Raw genomic sequence first — 23,046 nt, forward strand, 5'->3', positions numbered from 1 at the left:
AAAAAATTGTAAAGAATTGAAAGATTGACATGTACTATGTACCATAGCTAAGGTGACCATGGCTGAGGTTTTATGGGGACAGGTCCGTCCCGACAAATCCTCTCGGGATGCTTATTTGTCCCGTTTTATCAACATTTGGTCCCGATTTCACTTTTATGCATGGAATATTTCAATTAATAATTGCAATCTAGGTTATTTGATACAAACCTAAAAATTCTTTACTTTTGGAGTTTTAAAAATATAAAAGATTGTAATAATTTTGACCTAAGTTTTCTTCCCGATTCGCTCGGTATAATACTGTACTAAAGCATGAATTGGATAGCATCGGTATCGACAGCATCGGTCATTCTCGGCATTACTCGTGCACATTCGTTTTTCTCCGTGACTACTCGCGCAAGTTCGGCAGCTCAGGCATCCAATCCCAAAAAATGTAGTATTGTTAAAATTCTTGATGAAAATTGTCACTGAATAAAATATGATTTCATTGGTGTAAGCTGTTAAACTCGATTTATGTAAGTTTTTTTCTTACTCTATATTACAAAGTACAATTATAAGTTAGCAGTTACGATAGCCAAACCCTTTCACAGGGAAATAAAAAAGACAAAATATTAATAGGCATGGAGCTTTTGTGTATTGATATAATAGTTTTAATTGCTGAATTACTGTAATTTTAAGTCTTATAAAGCTCATTGAAGAACTCTTTTCTTCCTTAAAAAGGCTGCAAAAGTGCCATTTACCACTCACAAATTTAATACCTAGATTGCCTTAAAAACTCACTAAAATACATGACATTTTCAAAATTGTCCCGGGGGAGAACCCCCGGACCCCCCCTCTAGGCTGGGGGGTATTCCATACCCCCCCGACCCCCCCGTTGGTAGGGGGGCCCGAGCCAGATCCTGGTAACAGGGCCCACAATTAAATGTGGGGGCCATGAGTGTGGGAACTGTTTATGATAATTAGATTAAGGTATCTTGGTATCTACAATCTTAAAATTCTATGGGAAGAGAGGGAAACAGGTCTGCGACGTAAGAAGAGGTGAAGGAAGTAGTAAGGTGATCAGTGTGGAGTTTTGGAATGTATCTGCAATGCTGAAATGCTATGAGAAGGGATGGAAGCATGCCCACGACATAGAAAATGGTGAAAGGAGTAGTAAAGGCTAGCAGTGCGGAGTGTGGGCAATGTTTGTGGCAATTAGATTAACGTATCTAAAATACTAAAATGCTATGGAAAGTGATGAAAACAGGTCCACGATGTAGGAAGTGGCTTAGGAAGTAGTAAAGTATGAACATATTGTGAGAACCGTCTGTGGCAGTTAGATTAATGTATCTTCAATCCTAAAATGCTATGAGAAGGGAAGGAAACAGGCCCCACGACGTAGGAAGTGGTGAAGGAAGTAGTAAAGGCTGGCAGTGCAGAGTGAGGGAACCGTTTGGGCAGTTAGATAAATGTATCTAATACTTCAATGCTATGTGAAGGGAAGGAAAAAAGTCTATGACGTAGGAAATGGTGAAGGAAGTAGTAAGGCTTGCAGTGCAGAGTGTGGGAACTGTCTTTGGCAATTACATTAATGTATCTGCAATCCTAAAATGCTATGGGAAGAGAGGGAAACAGGTCCACGACGTAGGGGGTGGTGAAGGAAGTAGTAAAGGTGGGCAGTGTTGAGTGTGGGAATGGATAATGTATCTGCAATTCTAAAATGCTATGGGAAGAGACTGTAGACTGCAGGTTAAAATGATTATGAAGCACGAATCGTGACATATTTCGATACGTATTCAATCGTGTACAATAGAAATCTACAAGTGAGTTGACAACAGCTAAGTTTTACTCCATAGAGGCTAATAACGAATTTATTCCCTAAAGAGTAAAAATGCTTCTTTAGACCCGCAACGCATGCATCAATGACGACTGTTTTTACTGCAGTATGACAAAAACAATATAATATGAACCCTTGATGACTCCGCTCAATTTTGTGGATGCATCTGCGAACGCCACCTAGTATCTATGGTTTTACATGGCTTTATAGATAACTGTTATTTTACAGTAGGTGTACAGACTACATTTTTTACTTCTCTTGGGGTAGAGCAACAACATATACAGTTTTATATGAATTCATTCAACCATTACTAATCGTTTAGTATGGTGAGTCAGAGATGATGTAGTTATACAGTTTCTACTGACATTTCAATTTCCTTGTGAGTAGTGACGACCTTCAAAACTGAGAAAACTGTTGATGATATACTTACAAAACATACTAGATGTTTTAATTTCAAGCTATTTAAAAAAATCCTCACAAATTTTAATTTTTTATTTTTATTATTATTATTTTATTATTAAATTATTATATTATTATTTTTAATAATTTTTTTAATTATTTAATTATTATTATTTTATTATTTTTAATATTTTTTTTAATTATTTAATTATTATTATTTTATTATTTTTAATAATTTTTTTAAATTTGTTATAGTGTTCAAATTATTTTCTTTTCCTTAACAGTTCAAACAGCTCAATATGTATTTGGATTAGGCCTTAAAGCTATCACTGATTTTAAATACTACAAAAAGCAGGAGTCTACAATTCCAAAATGTTAAATCTGAAGCCTCATAATAACAATCACCAAAGACAGTTAGGTAGGTAATCAACTTTAAAATTGTATTTTTTGCCAACTGCAAAATTTATTTAGTAAACTGGAGGTAAAGATATCTTACTAAAATTGAAAAATTGTGGGCAATCCGTATGCCTTTTTTGTGACATTAATATGTTAAATTTGGGTAATTCATATGTCATTTTTGTGACATTTATAATAATCAATCCTATTTTGTTCTGTTATGTTGAATAATTCGTTACCTGTTAATTTACTTAATTTTTTATTCAATAAGTAATTTATGAAGCACACTTATAAAGTAAGCCATATCTATTGAACATAAAATCATATAGGGATTGATACAGTATTTTCATTGGTGGATCAGCACCACTTTTATATCATATCAAGTAGTTTTAAATTTTCACCACATGATTTAACAGAGATACAAACTTGTATTAAACCTTTATACTGTAACCATTTCTCTTCTGTATTTTCATATAAAAACTTCTTTAATAATTAAAACTATTTATAATTAGTGATAATGTTCACTTAAATGGTTAGTTATGAAACTTTATGGGAAAGACAATAGTACTGCTACATACAGACTGCAAAGAACTCAAAACTGATAAAGATATCAAAAAGTTAACAAGTTATTATAATAGGCAAAAAGAGAAAAAGTAAAGATTTAGTTTTCTATTTTGGTTTCTGTGGTGGGTGGTCACCATATCAATATTTACATGCACCTGGAAACATTGGAATAGTCTAGTCCATAAGAATTTTAAGGAAGAATAAAATTCTTTATGTCAGCTGGGCTCATATTTTTTAGTGTAATTTCGGGCCATTCAGGTCATAATTTTTGCATTTGCCCAAAACAAAGATACACAAACATACAGACGGAAAATACTCCTCCTAGTAGGCGTGATGCACAGTCAAATCAAAATTGTTATCGTCAACTCCGATAGCTAACTATAAAATGTTTTGGTGTATACACAAAAATCAATTAATATAGGTTACATGGGTAGGGGTCTCAATCCCGGGATCCCGGCCGATTTTTGATACCTAGAAATCCCGGGATTGGCGTCTTTTAATCCCGGGATTAACGGGATTGCAAAACCTATATTAATATTGATTTTTTTTGTTAATTTGAGGTCTTTTACTTACGGAAAACTAATAAAAATAGTCCAATAACACTATAAACACATATATACTCTTTATTTTTATTACGATTTTATGAAATGGTATAAGTAATGATCTTTTTGTTTGTAAAATTTAATTATCATTAAACTCAATAGGCGATCGAATGTAGGCCTAAATATATGTTTCTGTTTTTAGACGATTAGGATTAACTTTCCGTAAATGTTATTACATTAGTTAGAACTTAATTACCGTAGGCCTACAAGTTATTTTGAGTTTTACTTTTGGCATTAAACTCTCATTACCGTCTTGTGAGTAAACAGTATAAAGTGTAAATATATTATTACAAATGTTATTAGACGTATCTTTTGTTAACTTTCAGGTAATTTGCTGATCAAGAAGTTTTTCACTATTATTTCAAAAACAAACTTCCTACCCTATGCCTACAACTATTTGCTGATAAAAATGCATTGTGAGTAATATGTGTGCAAAAACGTATTTACATTTATGACAGGAATACCTAAGAATATATTTTTACAAAAATATAATCGATAAAATTAATAGCTACATTTTGACACGAGTAATTCAGTCTTTTGTGGCCATCGTCCTCCTGACCCTGTAGTGGGAAAACATCAATATTCGTCAATCCCAAATATGTACAGTTGTCGCAGCTAGTCTGGGCGCGCGGCCACGCTAGGGTGAGGGGTGTAGAGGGGAGTGTTTATTGCTCATTTCCAAAAACATCTGGCACACACGGCTGTCTGGGGTTGTTCAGCGCCTCACTGCTGATGTCTTCATGGCTTTGGCATGGGGAACGGTTAGTACACAAGGGTCCGCGCGCCCAGACAAGCTGCGACAACTGTACCAGTCAAGGTCCAGCTGATAAAGGTTGGGGTTGCTTCCAACAGATAAGGATAAGTTTGTCCGAGGGTCAGTCACAATTCTGTCTGACAGTTACAGAAGATAAGCTCATGTTCCACAGACGAGTCCGACCCATCAAGTGCTCTACCACCTCTAGGCGACGTATCGGATGTTTTATATTTTATTCTAGCAAAGATGGCAGGTGCAAGTGATACAAGTGAAATTTCTAAATCCATTTTAACCGCAGTTGAAAAATGTACCAAGTGTCCAGTGTGTTTAGAAACTGTAAAATTTCCTGTTCAACTGTGCTCTAGTGGTCATGATATATGTTTGTCATGTACCACCAAGATACGAAAATGCCCTACATGTGAAGAGTCGTTAATACTGGAAAGTCCAGGTTGTCTCAGAAATATCATGAAAGCTCTGCCACGCAGTTGTAACTACAGTCAAGATGGATGTGAGGAAATGGTAAAACCAGGTAATGATCATGAGGAGTTCTGTGGCTACAGACCAATTGTTTGTAGAATGCTTACTTGTACTGTTGAAATGCCAGTGGTGAAGGTATTGGATCATTACAAGGAGCATCATGAGGATGTCGACATCATTACAGAGAGGTCTGTAGAGGGATTAAACTTTTTAAATCTACCTATGTACACTCCAGTATGGTTGTTTGACAATTTGTTTTGGATTCTGATAGTTTGGGATGAAGCAACAGATAATTACAAGACATACTTTCTGACAACACCAATTGGTAAGCCCAACCACGATTACTATGTTCGTGTTACAGTAGAAAATGGGGATTTCAATGTAACTAACACATTGATAGCTGCAGTGTCATCTTGTGAGAAGGAACTTACACGCTATGACATTCTAAAAACGGAAATACAATTGTCGGATGAAAACGAAAAATCTTGTATGAAAATTCCATGTTGGCAAATTGATAATTGGATATCCAAAACAGAGAAGAATGCAGAAATCAAACTATTTATCTTCAGAACGGCAAATGAGTGAAGGTATGAGATATATTTTAGCGCATTCAGGTTAGGTTTACCATTAAAGAAATCTGTCTTAAAGTTTGAAGCAATCAACACATTTCTTAGCAGAGTAAGGAGGAATAAAATCTCATAGTATATTACATTATATGTAATTGTAAAATTAGGCAAGATTTTTAGGAACCAAGGGACATGAGATGAGTCTGGACTTTAGTTTATAAAGTTTATAAAGGAGAATATAAAATATATTTTTTCTTGAAATCGTGTTTGCTTATTTTGTAAACTTAATCCACACTAACTTGTTTACACTTATCTGTCTTTAATACATATAAAATATTGTTGTACAGGTAACATAAAATACATCATAGTTTAAATGTTGTGTGTTGTCACTTTCTTGATAATCGTCGGAACAAGTGAAGTATATAATAGGTATCAGCAATAAAGTGGAGCTAGCTGTCCCTGAGCTTTATGGGGAAAATGTAAATAATTGTCTCTATTTGTCTAAAAATCGGATTTTCTATGCTTTGTTACATTTACTTTTAAAGGCTCTTAGATAGAAATCAAGGAAGAACACAGACGTTTAGTTGAAAGACATACAATTTGTTACTGTATGTCAATTTGTTACAATTTGTTAATTTTATATTGTATCTGAGGTTGTATAGTTGTCACTTCATATTAGTTTTCTTGTTTGTTAACATATAATTTACAAGTTCATGGTAAAAATATTGAGGATTTAGCTCTAGCTGTGTTGCAATTTACTTTAAACGTTGCAGTACTACATAATAAGCTTAAAAGTTGAACTTGCAGTCCTGTAGTACTGTAGAAATAAATCAAGTACGACTTTCTGTGCTAATTAAAATTGTATTTAATGACCTTTTCACGATTACTAATCATCCTTATTGTAATCTAGGCTAGAATAAATTCCCACGTTTTTAGCGAATTTCCCATATAGGGAATAAGCTATTACCGTAGGTCTCATGGTAAGACCTAGACCCGGGACCGATTTACTTTTTCGTTTTGAGGTCCCCAGAGGCCACAAAACACCATCCGTTCAAATTCATATATATATATATTTATATATGTGTCCGTTAGTGCGATAACTCGAGCAAAATTGATCCGATTTTGATGAAATTTGGTACAAACGTGTAAACCTACATTTATTCAAACGAGTTCGCGAACCAGCATAATCGGACCATGGGATCAGGGGTTTATGGGGGGTTTTATGGGGTAAAAATGGGTTTTTCTCATTTTTGACCCTAAAAACTTTAAATTTCTAAATTTCTCTCTAGACCATTTTGAAGAGCTTAAAAAAACAAATAATTTAGTATATTGAAGTTTTTTTTGAATGTTCATTGACTACGGAGAAAATTAAAGAAATTGTAAATTTAAAATTCCCATGTTATTCTTATGGAGAATAAATAAACTGTTCTAGTTTGCTTGTTTATGGATATATTTCAATCAAATTTGGCAATTTGGCTTATTTCATACTAAGCTATCAATATTTCAATTGAAAAAACACACCTCAACATCTTTCCTGTAGCAGCAAACCTAACTACTCACTAAAATTAATGTTATTTAAATAGGAAATAAATCTGAAAATTTATAGGGAATATTTTAGTAGAAATCAAGCCGGGTGAATGGAAATTCGCTTAGTATGCAGGTTTGCTGCGACGGGGGTATTATGACTATTTTATAGCGAATTTCCCATATAGGAAATAAACATTAACGGTCTAATTGTAAGACATGGACTTCGGACCGATTTACTTTTTCATTTTGATATCCCCAGAGGTCAAAAACATTACCCGTTAAATTTAACTGCGTTTGAACACAGAAAACGTACTACTATAACCCAGAATGCCGTTTTCTGTGGTTTGAACGAGGTTGCAAACTGCAGTATTACTATAGGACTAAAAGAACAAGGATTATGGAGTTAAAATTGGCTTTTCCCATATGTGACTTTAAAAATATAAAATTTCACAACTTCTTTCTAAATGATTTTGTAAGTTAAGCGAACACCCGAATCAGCGCCACCTAGGATTCTCCCCCCACCCCTCCCACATGAACATAACTTAAAGTTTAGGTTTGAAGAATACTTGCAATAAAAGACTTTTTTCAACTAGGTACTGTTTATTATTCACAGAAATTTAACATGTTTACACTTTTACTCATCATACACTTTAGCAAAACCCAAAGTTAACAATTTATTTCCAAATGTGAAATCAATTTTAACAGGATAGATTGGATACGATATAAGTTTTTATAAAGCCTACAATAAAAAACAAGTGTAGGTAGATGACAAGAGAGGAATTTTTAATTGAATACATTAATCATGTAAAAAACATGAAAAACCAAATTGAAGTATTACCTTGACAAAAATAATAAAGAATATTCAATTTGAACAGTTCAAAAGTTCCTACCAGTTAAAAATTAGCTCTCCTAGCTTTGATCTTGGCAAATTCTTTAATTGCTGAGTCGGTATCAGCTTAAATCACTCGTAAACATTCTCTAATCAACAATCATCAAAACAATACCAATACGATACGGTATACAACTAAGAGTGCAATACAACGTAACGTACTGCTCTGCTCTAGGAGGGGAAAGTGATCAGGGGCAGAAGGGAGGGGGATGTTTCTTGTTGTAACAAGTGGCGCTGCGCGCTTATCTCGAGCAAGAGTCATGAAATAAAACCATAGAACTATAAACTCAGGCGCCGCGGCCGCGCTGTACGCTGCCTAGCGTCAGCTCACTACAATACAAATCGAAACTGCAAATCAATGTCTTGAGTCCTTGAGTTGAAGTGCTGTACAAGTATACGCATTTTCAAGTGCTGTTGGTACAAACAGAATAAATTCCTTTGGTGTGATGCTTTGGATACTTGGACTCTGACCAAAAAAAAAAAAACAACAAATATAAGTTGTTAACTTGTCAGTAAAATAGTTTCCAATTTTGTCTTCTGAAAAAAATTTGTGTCCCGTTAGCGCCACTTTTTTGTGGCGCCATATGCGACCGCGTAGTTCGCGTATGGGTTAAACCGGCCCTGATTAAACGCAAACAACACAATTCGTGTAGCAAACCAAGAGCAAACATAACATTGCAATCGGAAATTTTAGTATTATTTTCATTGAAGCCATAAAATATAACTATAAACACATGATTATAATCTCATTATTAAGATTGCTTATATTTAAGGTCTATAACTTTATCTTCGTATTTGGTTATTAGTGTGGTGATTAAATTTCTTACAATCTAAAATTACGTTTTTCATACACTCGCTACTACATAAGCAGATGGTTAATTGTTTTACAGTATCTTATATTGTTTTATTGCTGTCAGTCGAAATAACATTTTTACACCGATACTCGTGATTCTTCCCGTTTTATCTTTTTCTCTTAGCTATCTTTAATCTATCTATTAGCGTGACGTATAGGCTACGTGCGAGTGCAGTTGTTCGTGATTTTTTTTAAAATGTATTCATTACATTCTAGAATGACACATCAACATTTATACAATGTAAATGAGAAATACGGGCGATGAAAGTTCCGCGTGGTAATATTTATTTACTTAGAAAACGGAAACATTTTGCAGTTTAATTGTGTGTGTACACTGGTAAGGCCAGTTTAAAACATTAAAGTACTCAACGATGGGACTTCTCGCTAATTAAAAATGGCTAAAAAGTTGATCCCGGGATCCCGGGATTGGCTGAGACGAATCCCGAAATCCCGGGATTGGATTGAAGGCCCGGAATTGAGACCCCTATACATGGGTAATGATCAAGAGCACATTATAAAAACGAGGTATATTTCAAGACTCTGTCTGTATTCTCCAGTTGTACAGCATGTTGTTTATGTGTGGAATCATTTCTGCCACAATCTCTCGATATCTTGTACTGTTTTGGATAAAGATTAGTTTCGGATCTTCCCATTTCCTGAATATTTGTCCAATTCTGAAAAAATGTTGAAAAAAATTAGTTTTAAATTTGATCATACCTGGATTTTGTCATATCACCACTAGGGCCAACAGTAGCTCTTCCCAACTGGAGTTAAAGTTTAGGAAAATGAGCGAGGACAAAAAAGATTCTTTTTTGGTTGGGGTGATGAACTAATTTTCTTATCATACTGCTTCATTCTTTAAGTATTCTTTCTTCATTCTTTGTATTGTAAAAACAAAACAAACATTTTGTTAATTTTTTAAGTTAGCTCTGAAAATAGCTTCAATTTTCTTTAACTTTTGTATGCAACCAAAGTATTGTTGTATATCACCTATTTTATATCTTCTGTATCCCTTATTTAACTATTCCATTAAAATTGCTCATGTGGGGATTAACAAAATAATTTATTTTTTTAAATAAGCATCATAAGGTACTGTATGATTTTTTTTGTAAATACTAAACTTTTCAAACAAAAAAAAATTCATGTCAAGATTAAATGTTTTGCAAATACGTTATTAAATATTTCATGATAGAAAGGGAGTTTATTCTTTTACTATACTTTTTTCACAAAATTTAGGCGGTTTTACAGGAAGAAATCTGTATCACCTCCACCCTCCTCGTCTTATTCTACCAATAAAACATAACTCAACAGCTAAGATTTGTCAAATTGTTAATCAGCTGCAACATACATTATAAGCAAAAAAATGTGGGGGAATTTCCCCTCAAACCGCCTAAATATTGTAAACAGGTTGTAGAGGTACTGATTTATTTAATGAATACAATAAGTAAAAGATGATTTCAACTTATACCTTCAAAATAAGACGGCTGGAAAAGGGAAAGTTTTCATTTTAAAACAATATATCATTTCAGTACTTCTATGAATGCAAGGTGAATTTAAAATGGAGTGGGTAGTGGGTGATTTGCTGTGTTTGTTATCATCGACAAAAAGAATTAAATACATAGACTATCAGCTGTGCTGCGGTTACCATAGGTTCTGACGCACACCGCTGGGAGCGCCGTGTAGTTACGTAGCGCTAACACCGTAAATATATGGCGCTCCCAGTGGTGTACTTTAGTAACCGCAGCACAGCTGACGGTTTATATTTAATACTTTTTGTCTATGTTTTAGAATAGACAAATAGAATAAATATAGACCGTCAGCTGTGCTGCGGTTACCATAAGTTCGGGCGTCCACCACTAGGTTTGCCGTGTAGTTATGGCGCACACCGCTGCAGCGTCTGCTGCTCACATACGGCTCCTGCGCTCATCGCCTGCAGCGGTGTGCTGTAACGACACGGCAAATCTAGCGGTTAACGCCGGAACCTTCCTTTGACAGTCTATATTTATTCTATTTGTCTATGGTTTTTAGTTGACCAAGATCAGCTGTTTCTTTAGCAAGATACTAACAAACGTACACAATATCAGGGACAGCTGGGCCTAGTATGAACTATTTATTAAGATCAAGATCTGTCTCTACATTGTTCAATGGTCATAAGCCTTGTAGTTTTTGCTCATAATGGCATTGTTTTCTTCAAGGAATAGTGGGTGGATCAAGAGAGCTAAGTTCTTTAATTATTTTACTCTAGAGAAAGAAATTGAGAAACTCTTTTGGGTAATCTTGCAGAGAAAATACCACTCACATTTCTTTCAAAGGATCTGGTTTTCTTGTAGGGAAATATTGAGTCATTGTTGGGTCAATTTCTTCTTTGTTTGTCAAATAGAATATTAAATCCGGTTTGAGGAGGTCCTCCGGCCATTTCCAGTCTGTAGAATCGTCTGGAGGCAGGCCTGGCCGATACTTCTTGGCAAGAGCAAACGTGGCTTGGTCCAGCCAATACCTGTTAGCGACAACAGAGTGATGTGAAATCAAAAGTTACACCTACATTAGGTATTAGTATCTTACACTGAATGACACATTAACAAAGGATATGATGTTATGACTAAATCTTGATCTTATCAGGGTATTTACAATGTGTGCTTTGCCGTTTGCTTGATAAGGTCAATCTATTCATTAGACTGTTTTATTTTTAAATAATTTAATTTTTTTAAATTTAACTTAAATAGTGAGAAACAAATTGTAAACAAACTACCCTGGAAATCGAACAGAGCCAACTTTGAAGTTGTCACCTGATAAAGGATGTCAAATTTTATAAGTGTTTTTGTTTCATCTTTGGTTTCTTACATTTTAATGTTAAGTGAAACAATAGAAAATCTAAAAATTACATTACTTACCCTGACATAACAGCGGCCCGGTAAGGCAGCGTCATCTTCACGTTGTTGGCAGCGATGTAGACGCAGAGTGCGAAATACGCTCGTCTTAGAGATGAGCTGTGATTGAACCACGAACGCAGCTCCAGATACCCAGGCGGGGGGTTGTAAACTTCCATCCCTTTAAGGTAGCGAGCCACCTTGCGAGTGACAATATACCTCACTGCAACACAGGTGTTTATACCTTACAAGGCTGTTTGGGCATGAGGAACTCTGCGGTCATGAGCTCAGTGGCTGGATAGTATGCTGCTACAGTACTGTCACTTTTAGCACAGTGATTAGGAGTGGTGCTGACCGGTCTAATCAGCCGCAGAAGGTGGTTTCCAAAAATAAAGTTACAACCGCTTCTGGGCAAAAGAAGCAAGATACAGGACTAACTTGGAAAAAAATTGCAACAAGTATGTTGTTACCCTCAGAAAAAGACATATTTCAATGAGCCAAAATTGTGTATAGGTATTTTTATTTTATTTTTTTGCGTATACAAACCTTAAAATTATATATCAATAATTTGCTTAAGAATAATTTATAAGAAATAATTCATAATAATTGCAAATGTTTACTTTTATGGGCCAGTGGTTCAGTCTCTAGGTTAGACAAAACATTAGACAAAATAACCTTTTTTCAATCCTTCAAGCCCCACATTGTTTTTCAGAATCATTCAACAACCGTAAATTTAATTTCTTATTGAATACCTAACCAAAGAAATAGATTAAATTTAAAAACATTTTTACCAGATCACTTTTGACTATTGACTTTTGGTTACTGAAGTATACATTCAATCTACAGTATACATTCGACACAGTATAGTAGGCCAGCTTTTGCGCTCGAGCCCCCTATGATAACCCAATGATAGTTGTCCAGATATTGTAGCCAAGGTACGGAGTAGACGGATGAGAAAGTCATGTCATGAGAAAAGAAGGATCCTTGCCAAAAGTTTATTCTGGAAAATATGAATATACTAGAGGGCAGAAGACCCCTCTGAAAACCAAAGCTGGGATATTGAAACCATGTGAAAAGGACCTAATGGAAAGAAGAGGAATGAGATTTAGATGAATGGAAGCGAGGCCAATATTGCTTCCAGATGTACCAGTGGCCACAGCAGTTAGTACAAAATCTGTATACCCAATTTTGCACCTAAATTTTTAACAGTTTATAGAAGATAACCCCTGAACCCCTCTTTACTGGGGGTTTTTCCATACCCCAAAAAAACCACAACCCCCTTGAAAAGTTTGATGGGCAATGGTCTTGGTGTCTCAAAATATTAAAATTAGGTCAGTAGGCTAAATTATTTCATGTTCCAAAAAATTACTAAAATACCTTAATTGGTACCTTTAATGCTGATAAAAATACGGAACCCTAAACTACCAACTGCTACATTCAAACATAACACACTGACTAAGATACAAGGAGGTTAAAAAAGAAAAATTCATCAAACACTGACTTTTCTAAAATATTATCCAGTTAGATATTTGATATAAGAGTCTATAAACCAAACTTACACCTTCTCTGCATACCCTCAATGACTATGAAAGGCTTTCGGCTTGCTATAAGTGGTGGAGATCGCTTCAACTGTGCGACGTTGGCGTAGAAGTTGTCCAATAGAATTCTAACACCTTGATCAGTCTGGTACTAAAAATATATTTTATTGAATGTCTTTTCACAAACAGTTGTCAAAAATGCTAAGCTATTTGAAATTTGATTTGCCTGGGCAGTTACAAAAACTATGATATGTTATAAAATTTACATTATGGTTATTTACTAAGGTAAGTACTTATAACACTTGATTTTAATTTATGCTACCTTTACAGTTTGACACCAAGAAAGTTGGTGTTCTGGAAAAAAATATATTTTACAGGAGCACATTCTGTCAACTAAATCTACAATCTAAATCACACGCTAAATCTAAAGGCATAAACAAACATAAACATAAAATCCTACTTCCTATCTATCCCATCTATAAAGACCAGCAGCAGCCAATTTTGTATTCAAAAATAACAAATTATTTTGTATTCCAAAGTTGAATGAGCCTACTTACAGAAAGCACACAACTTTAATTATAATTTCTGCATTTAGTTTGTCCACAAAGTTTAGGTGGTTTGGGGGAAGTTCCCTCACTACTTTTTTGCTTCTGCAGCTGATTGACATCTCAGCTGTTAAGCTATAAATTTTAAAGGTAGGATCAATGGAGGGGATAGATTTCTTTCTCTAAAACTGCCTCAATTTTGGGAAAGTATAAGGTAGTTCGGTAGTTGATGTGACATAACAGATAAGCTTACTGTACAATAAAAGTCTCCTATCCGTTTTACATGGTAAAGTTGGTAATTAAATCAACATAAATCAGTCAACATAAATGCCCTCTGTTGGTGGCTCAAATCAAATATGTCCATTATGATTTAAAAACTGCCATCAACTTTAACATAGGGATGGAATGTCTGGTTATGTCAATAGTCAGAGCTTTTATATTAAATAAAGAGTATATTTACATGACAAAAAGTATATTTTCCTACGGTTACCTGACAAAGTGGCCTTCCTTGTACTAACTCACGCCAATTCATTTACTTTTTTTGCCCACTCATTTTACTTTTGTGCATTAAGTTTTTTGCCACACTCCAGTATTCCAACCAAACAACACTAAACACTGTGCTTTTATTATGCCCGTTATGTGTGTATACGCTTGAAAATAAGTTGGCAACACTTAATTTCAACTGCCAGAAGAATACTACCAGAAGATCAGCTGGTACAGTGTTTCCAATTCTTATGAATTTAACCTAACCTAAAAACATGTTGTATAGTGTTTTAAAGAATTATGTATATGCTTTATAGTAACTGTAGGAAAAATGTAATATGTAACACAAAAGTGCCTTTTCTGCACTTGAGAAACTTTCCACACTCGCCTGCAGCTCGTGTGTTAACATTTCTCTCATGTGCAGCAATGCGCCACTTTCGCACAGTTACACAAATAACTATTCTATAACTTACAAGATCTTTGGTGAATATATCCAGGGCAGTTTTCAAAGAGTAGCAAGGGCCTCCATCATTATACCATGGAATGTCGTCAGATGGTTCGGTGATGTTGTGGCCTAGCATTTCGACTGAAAAAGTTTGAATTTTAAGTCTCAACTACTATGCATCATTTTTATGTAATGTGGCTCTCTAGCAACATTTTAAGGATTTTGCAGTGAATGTTAGCATAGCAGGATTTACCTTACTGACTAAAATATATGAAAATGCACTAATAATCACATAAAATGATAATTTTTGGAACTAACAGGTCCTTTTTCTTTGTAGTATTTGTTTTTAGCGAATTTCCCTGTAGGGAAGTAGCTATTACGTAGGTGGCATGGTAAGACATAGGCCCGGGACCGATTTACTTTTTCATTTTGATGTCCACAGAGGCCAAAAACACCATTCATTCAAATTTTATATATGTATAAATATATGTGTCCGTAAAAACGATAACTTGAGTAATTTTTGTCCGATTTTGATGAAATTTGGTTTGAAGGTGTAAGGCGGGTATAAACTTGAATGAGTTCGCGAACCAGCGTGATCGGATTATGGGAACGGGGTTTTACAGAGGGTTTATGGGGTAAAAATTGGTTTTTCTAATTTTTGACCCTCTAAACACAGAATTTCCCAATTTCTCTCCAAACCTTTTTAAAGAGCTTAAAAACAAATAATTTAGTATATCAAAGTGTTTCTGTACAATTATTGGCTACAGATAAAATTCAAATATTGTTATTTTAAAATTCCCATGTTATTTTTATTGAGAATATTGTAAAATGTTTGCTTGTTTATGGCTATATTTTGATCACACTTAGTAAATTTATTTATTTTATACTAAGTTATTAATATTTAACTAAAAAAACACACTTTTTACCCTCCTTGTAGCAGCAAGCCTAGGTACTCATAAAACCTCATGTTAATTAAATATATTTAATTAAAAATCAATTCAGGCAAATGGAAATTTGCTTAGTCGGCAGGTTTGCTGCGGCGGGGGTATTTAGGTTTCTGGTCAAAGAACTAGTATGAAACAACTATAGAGGAGCTTCAAATAATTAATTTTAAACATTTAGATTAGATAACATAACACATAGATAAGTGAATTATGGTAGCTTTTGGGTCTAAAGTTTATGTTTAAATAACAGTAAATTATTTCCCTTTGAAAGCTCATTCTTGTGGATTTGAGCAAAGCTGTACTTCCATGTCATCTCTTAGAGCCTTGGATTTTTCATTGTAAAGGTGAGATCCACTTTTTTTCTAGATTTTCTTTTTAAGAAAAATAAAGATATGTCAACTTTTTATGAATTACAGTATTTTGCTTTAGATTTTAGGCAAGGTAAAGACAGCTTAATGTGTGTACCTTACTCAAAATGGCTGTGAGTGGATTGAACAAAATATTTCAGATGTTTATCATGTATATATGGTGTCCCATAAGTAAACAGCTGAACTCAAATAAATGGCCGATTCTATGGGTCAAATTAAAAAAAATATATAAAAAATTACTTTTTAAACCGCTTTGTTAACTAGAACTGCCCCGCCTTGTATGTTTTCCATAAACACATGTTTATCTTTGAATACTTCCAACCAATCTTTATGAAAATGTTGTATGTATGTGTAAAAGATACCAATGTTTGACATAATAATTAACTAGATCCAATTCAAAATTACAAGTGGTGGCCATTTTAATTTTCATGATATAAATTACAAAAAATTGCTGATTTTATGGTAGTGTCAAGTACACTTTTATAATAGCGTTTGAAATTTCCTATCAAACAATACCAAGTTCAAAAAGATTGAATTAAACTATAGCTGAAATATCACAATATTTAGTTGTAAAATTAGGTAGAATAAGGCTAAGCTAGTCAGGTTGCTCCTCACTTTGGCTTATTTTACAACTAAAAATCAAGATATTTAAGCTCTTTTTAAATTTATATTTTTGAACTTGGTGTACGTGATAGGAAATTTTAACGCTAAATAAATAGGCCTATAACTAATAAATAAAAAAGTGTTTATGATATTTTCATAATATCAGCCATTCTTAGAAATTTAAATTTAAAGTCCTCACTCCTCATTTCAAAATTTAAAATTGAACTCTTTTACCATAACATATAAACCAAACAAAGCCATTTTTAGAAAAGTTTCATTCTTTAATTTTCCTTTTATTTCGACCCATAAACCCATTTACCAGAGTTTGGCTGTGTACGGGACACCCTGTATATCAAGGTAATATCTTCCGCCATTATTTTGCCTTGTTGTAAAGCGTTAAACTTAAGAATGTCATAAGTCATAGTAAAAAATAAAAATACTATCTGCTGTGAATAAATGTTTTAAATGTGTTGGTACACTTGCGAGTGTACAGATTTTGGCCTTCTTGAAATTATCCGCTCTCTCTAGAAACATGGCTCTTCTTGTATAACTTCTAATGTACATTCTAAATTAATAATAAATCTTGTTATGATTCAAGTCAAGCATTCTATTTAATAAAGACCTCTCCCATAATATAGAACACTGTCAACATCTACAGAAACAATGAAAAGTTAACATTTAGTTTACAAGAAGTTAATAAAAATCAACTCTTAATGAACGAACCTGGATCGTAGGCGGTGTAGTTTCCTAAAGCATTGTAAAGTAACACTGATAACGTCAAGTATTCCACAATAACATGTCTTAAATTACCTATTAAAAACATACTTCATACAGTGGCAAGTCATACAAAAAATGTATGAGTTTTGGAAGCAAAACTTGCAGTGAGATTCATCTTGCTTTAGCGGTGACATTATGCAACATTTTCTAGTATCTTGATAATAATCTGTGTCATGAATTAAATATTCAGTAAATGTACGTTAAAGACTACAAGTAGACTTGTCATTCTATTGTAAATCTGTTCTTTCTTATCTGAAGAAAGTTTTATGTGTGTTTTTTGTATGTTGGAGTGCAATGATGACAACTAAATTATCTATCTGTAGCTTTTTTAATTGTGTTTCCATGCCAGTAATTTTGTTTTGTTTTCACAAACAGTGGTCTAACTCTGGTCTTATTAATATCTATCGCTGACCTTTTATTATATATCATCATTAGTTGATAGTCAATGACAAATGTTGTGTGTGTGTTTAAGTGTCTGTACAAAGTAAATCTAAAACTACTGCACAGATTGGACTTAAAATTTAACATAAATAAATCTACAGCTCTGAGAAGAAGATAAATTTATTTAAAAGTGTTGACCAACTACTTTCAAGACACTAATTAAGTCAATTGATTCAAAAAGAGACAATAGAGCAAGAGTAACAAGCAATTTAGTAAGGTGAAGTGTGTTTGTACAGTAATTAGTTACAGAAAATTTTAAAAATAATTGTGAATTTAAAATTCATATATGTCACGCATATGGATAATAAATAAACTTATGTGGTTTGGAAATAAATTTTTCACATATTGGATACTTAGGTTGAACCTTTTTAGTGAATTTCCCTAGGTAGGTATTACCGTAGTTGGCTTTAGGCCCAAGACCAATTTACTTTTTCATTTTGATGTCCCCAGAGGCCAAAAACACCATTAGTTCAAATTTGTATACAGGGTGGCTGAAAAGTAACTTACACCCCCCCTCCCCATTTAACTCTTCAACCATTTGAGATATTTGAAATCTGTTTGTGAAAACCTTCTTAGGTATGAGGGGCTACAATAATTATGGTAAATTTTGAACATTTTGCCATGGGGCAAAACATTTTGCCATTTTGCAGCAACTTGTTTGGATATGAAGGGCTACAATAATAATTATGGTCAGTTTTGAAAAATTTACCCTTAGGGGTAGCGGCGGTAGGGGGTAGCTCAAAATTTTCAAATAGCAAGTATAGTTGAGTTTGATATTATTTTGCAGGTCTTGACGAAACATAACAATTAACACAAAGAAAATATAAATCGGACCATTAATAACAAAATGGCAGTTCAAAATTAGTTTTAATAACCATTGTCTTATAATTTTTTAGCTGCTAAGGGCAAAATTTTCAAAATTGACCATAATTATTGTTGCCCCTCATATCAAAGAAGGTTGCCGCAAACAGATTTCAAATATCTAAAATTGTTGAAAAGTAAGGGGGGGGGTGTAAGTTACTTTTCAGTCACCCTGTATATGTATATATATACATATATACATGTCCATGAACACGACAACTTGAGTGATTTTTTTCAGATTTTGATGAAATTTGGTTTGAAGGTGTAAGGCAGCATAAACTTTAATGAGAACTAGCATGATCGGACCATGGGAAAGGGGTTTTACGGGCTAAAAATTGGCTTTTTTAATTTTTGACCCTCTAAACACAAAATTTCCCAATTTCTCTCCAGACCTTTTTAAAGAGCTTAAAAAACTAATAATTTAGTATATCAAAGTGTTTTTGTGCAATTATTGGTTACGGAGAAAATTCAAAAATTGGTATTTTAAAATTCCCTTGTTATTCTTATGGAGAATATTGTAAAATGTTGTAGTTAGCTTGTTTATGGATATACAGGGTGTTTATAAAAAACCTGATCGATTTTAACTTTGCCTCACTCATTCCGTGTTAGAGGTAGAAACCTCTAGTTTTCATTATTTGTTAGGGAAACTCAAAAAGTTTTATAATCAGCTGTTTTTATTAGCAGTACCCTCTTTCTTCTTACATTGTTGTGTGATAAACAAAAACAAATAAGTAACATTTTACGATGGATCCTCGAGTGAAGACGCAGTGTGTCGAGTGATTAATAGAAACTAAGTCTCCTCTTGCTGTTCAGCGTAGATTTAGAAGGAGATTTAACAGAAATCCTCCTTCAAAGAACACGATAAAAGCATGGTATGAGAAGTTCATGACCCACGCGAGCATACATCACAGAAAAGGCAATGGTCGTCCAAGGGTAAGTGAAGAAAATGTTCAAAGAATTCATCAATCATTTCTTAATAATCCGAGACAATCAACAAGATCTACAGCTCGAGAGTTGAATATTAAGCATTCCACTCTACACAAAGTGTTAAAAAGAGTTTTGCATTTTCGGTCTTATAAGTTACAGATAGTTCAAAAGATTACGCGACAAGACTGGGCCTGACGCAGAGAATTTGCAATACAATGCTCGACCTTTTAGAAACTAACAATAACTTCTTAAACCGGATATGTTGGAAAACTTTGCCATTCCACAGTTTGAAAATGAGCAACTAAACATGATGTTACAACTAGATGGCGCTCCATCTCGTTGGAGACGGTTTGTTCGTGACTGTCTCGACGAACATTTCCCAAATCGTTGGATTGGCCGTGACGGACCCATACCTTGGCCACCAAGGTCGCCAGACATTACCCCATGTGATTTTTTTGTTTGGGGGTTTGTAAAAGATCGTGTCTACTCCAACAAAGTCAACATCCTGGAAGAAATGAAGCAAAAGATCAGAGAAGCAATTGATGAAATTGATGTTCCGATGTTACGGCGAGTTTGGGCAGATCTCGAACACAGACTTGATTATTTAAGAGCTAATAATGGAAAACGTGTAGAAATAAGATAGTGTGAATGTGTCATCGTAAACTTAAGAAAATTGTCTTTAATTTAACATTAATTTAAACAAATTGTGATGAAAAATAAAAGAGCTATGACTGTTTAAAATCGATCAGTTTTTTTATAAACACCCTGTATTTTGATCAAACTTGGTAAATTTGTTTAATATTTTATACACTAAGTTATTAATATTTTACTAAAACCACACAACTATGGCTAAATTCGATTACCGGTAGTACGGAAAATTCATCGTAGAAATCAATTTTTATGACAGTTCTATCATAATACGTACGGTACCTATTTAATCTTTTTTTTACACTAATTTTTGAAGTTTTTAGTTGAATTTTCATTGTTAATAAATATTGATTGTAAGCTAGTAAAATGTAATATTGTGAAAGTGAAGCACCTTTTAACTGATGTTAAGCTATGCAACACTTTACAAAGAATGTCACAAATTCCAGATTATAAGGTATGAGACCAACTGAGCCGTGACTAATTCCACCGGCGAATGTCACGACTCATATTCTACGGTCCAAGTGTTTTTGTATAGTAGGTTAGTTTAGTGTTTCGGTTTGTTACTTCCCACGACCCTCAACAAGGCTGTGCCTTGTTCTTATTACTCCGACCGCCAAGTGTGTCCTGAGGACTACGCTGGGATGACCTCGGATGTCCCACGGATATGCTGTGAGCTTATCCGTAGGACATCCCCGGGCGGGGACATTACATGCCTGCGGATATCCTGGGATATCCCAGGTTGACCATAGGACTACTATGGGATATCTTGCATATCCTGTCGCAATATCCGTGGGATGTCCTGAGGAGAAAGTGTGCTGTCTGGGTATACAGTGATAAGCGGACGGCCTTGATGGTGTAATGTATAGCGTACCAGGCTGATGAACTGAAGCGAAGGTAGCCGGATCAAATCCCATCAGAACCATTAACTTTTGGTCTAAGACTTAGATTAGAGTTCAATAACATCTTTTGTTAGAATTTGAGGCATTTATAATTTTATTTTATGAACAGAGCTATTTTTAGATTAGAACCTTCATTCGATTTTTTCACTATCAGCAAGTCTGGTTAGTTTGGTTAGGTTATGACAGAATTTTATAATTTTTCATAATTTTATTATTATGACGTTATGGATTCACGGACCATCAATATGACGTTTAGAACAGTCTCATTTCATAATCAGTATTTAAGTTGCGGGCAGAAAACGTGAAGTTCATTCCATCCATTTCGGCTAATAAGGTTTAGAGGTACAGTGGAGCCTCGATAAGAAGACCCTTGATAACAAGTCAACCTTGATAACAAGTAGGCTAAGTGTCATTTTCAGACCCCCTTGAATTTATTTTCCCCTATCACATGTTATTGTAAACCTCGATAAGAAGTCAACCTTGATAAAAAGTTTTATTTAATAATCCCTGTTGGACTCTTGTTATCAAGGTTCTACTGCTGCCGTTCCTAATAGTAGGTTTTCTTTGTGTGCAACCTGCTACTAAACAATTATAAAAGTAACTAGATTAGGACCCTAATATCCATTTCGATCAGGCGCGCGGTGGCGACGCACGTTTGGATTGGACGTGCGAATAGCCTCTGCCAATTGAATTAGATTAGAATATAGCTGTGCCGGTGAAAGACCGTCGAGAAGTTAGCGGTTCTTTTCATCGGCGCTTTTTCGATTTGTCATAGATACCGGTTGGTACGCCTGCGGACGCCGAAAGCGTGTTTTGCGGGGATATTGGAAAGTCAATTCAATGGAAATGCGGTGAATAATAATGTTTTTACATGTATAAAATGTCAATAATAGCCTACTTTAATAAAACGTTAATACAGGAGCAAAACATAGTTTATTCGAGTATTATTATGATAGGTATATTTAAGGCAGTCTTAGGAATTATTCATATGGCTAAATATACACGCTCAATTAAAACTCTCAACATGAAAAATGCGCGATCTTTTTCCTAAAACGATCGCATCAACTTTGAGCTATTATACTGGTAAAATACAATGTGTAGAAAAATCGGTATGAGTATGTTTGAGACAGTGCTGTTATATACGAAGCTATGTGACCAAATCAATATGGTTTATAGGAACTCGTGTAAGGAAAAAGTGCACAATCCTTTTTCCTAAGCCCATCTCATCAGCTTTGAGCTATTATAATGGTAATATACAGCGTGTAGAATAATCAGTATGAGTATGATTGAGGCAGTCCCGTAAATTACGAAGACTGGGACGGGTGGCGTCGTCCTGTAATCCAGCCACTAAGGGAGGAGGTCACGAATTGTGGATGTTTATAGGCATGCACTGTGGATGTGTGATACTCCCTAGGGTGGATTAACGTCCGCACGGGTGAGTACTACGACTATCCTGATAATTAGACCAATTCGTATATACCAAGGCAAAAATGTGGTTCGGATTCCACTAAACTAGGTCCCTTGGTTGCCATTAGCTGTATGGGATATTAATTAACAGCTGTGTCTAAGGAATGTCGGCCTTAGTCACTTTCAAGACTACAAGATCGGACCACAAAGCTCAAAATTCATGTCGTTGGCTTAGGAAAGATTGTGCATTTTTTCCTGTCGCGAGTTCCTAACAACCATCTATATGGTTGTTGACTATATAGCTTCGTAATTTACGGGACTGCCTCAATCATACTCATATTCTGATTATTCTACACATTGTATATTATTGTATATTACCTACCATTGTAATAGCTCAAAGTTGATGTGATTGGCTTAGGAAAAAGATTGTGCCTTTTTTCCTGACACGAGCCT

General features: G+C 34.5%; 1 protein-coding gene across 2 annotated transcripts in view; it reads right to left on the bottom strand.

Moving 5' to 3' along the window:
* Positions 1 to 9,088: 9,088 nt before the first annotated feature.
* The window catches only part of LOC129002688 (uncharacterized), an 87,605-nt gene continuing 73,647 nt past the window's right edge, over positions 9,089 to 23,046 (bottom strand). The window contains exons 1-6 of one of the 2 annotated variants that reach the window (XM_054430677.1): positions 17,357 to 17,628; positions 14,747 to 14,859; positions 13,267 to 13,396; positions 11,732 to 11,930; positions 11,140 to 11,337; positions 9,091 to 9,514 (exon numbers count right to left, since the gene is read on the bottom strand). In XM_054430677.1, the coding sequence (XP_054286652.1) occupies positions 9,373 to 9,514; positions 11,140 to 11,337; positions 11,732 to 11,930; positions 13,267 to 13,396; positions 14,747 to 14,859; positions 17,357 to 17,456 (882 nt within the window). In that variant the 5' untranslated portion in view covers positions 17,457 to 17,628 and the 3' untranslated portion in view covers positions 9,091 to 9,372. Of the gene's footprint in view, positions 9,515 to 11,139; positions 11,338 to 11,731; positions 11,931 to 13,266; positions 13,397 to 14,746; positions 14,860 to 17,356; positions 17,629 to 23,046 lie in introns of those variants that run through there. The other variant, XM_054430678.1, reaches the window with a different exon arrangement.

Source organism: Macrosteles quadrilineatus, unplaced genomic scaffold, assembly GCF_028750875.1.
Source record: "Macrosteles quadrilineatus isolate MER2022 unplaced genomic scaffold, UCM_ALF_1.0 Scaffold_9__3_contigs__length_116548681, whole genome shotgun sequence".
Taxonomy (NCBI): domain Eukaryota; kingdom Metazoa; phylum Arthropoda; class Insecta; order Hemiptera; family Cicadellidae; genus Macrosteles; species Macrosteles quadrilineatus.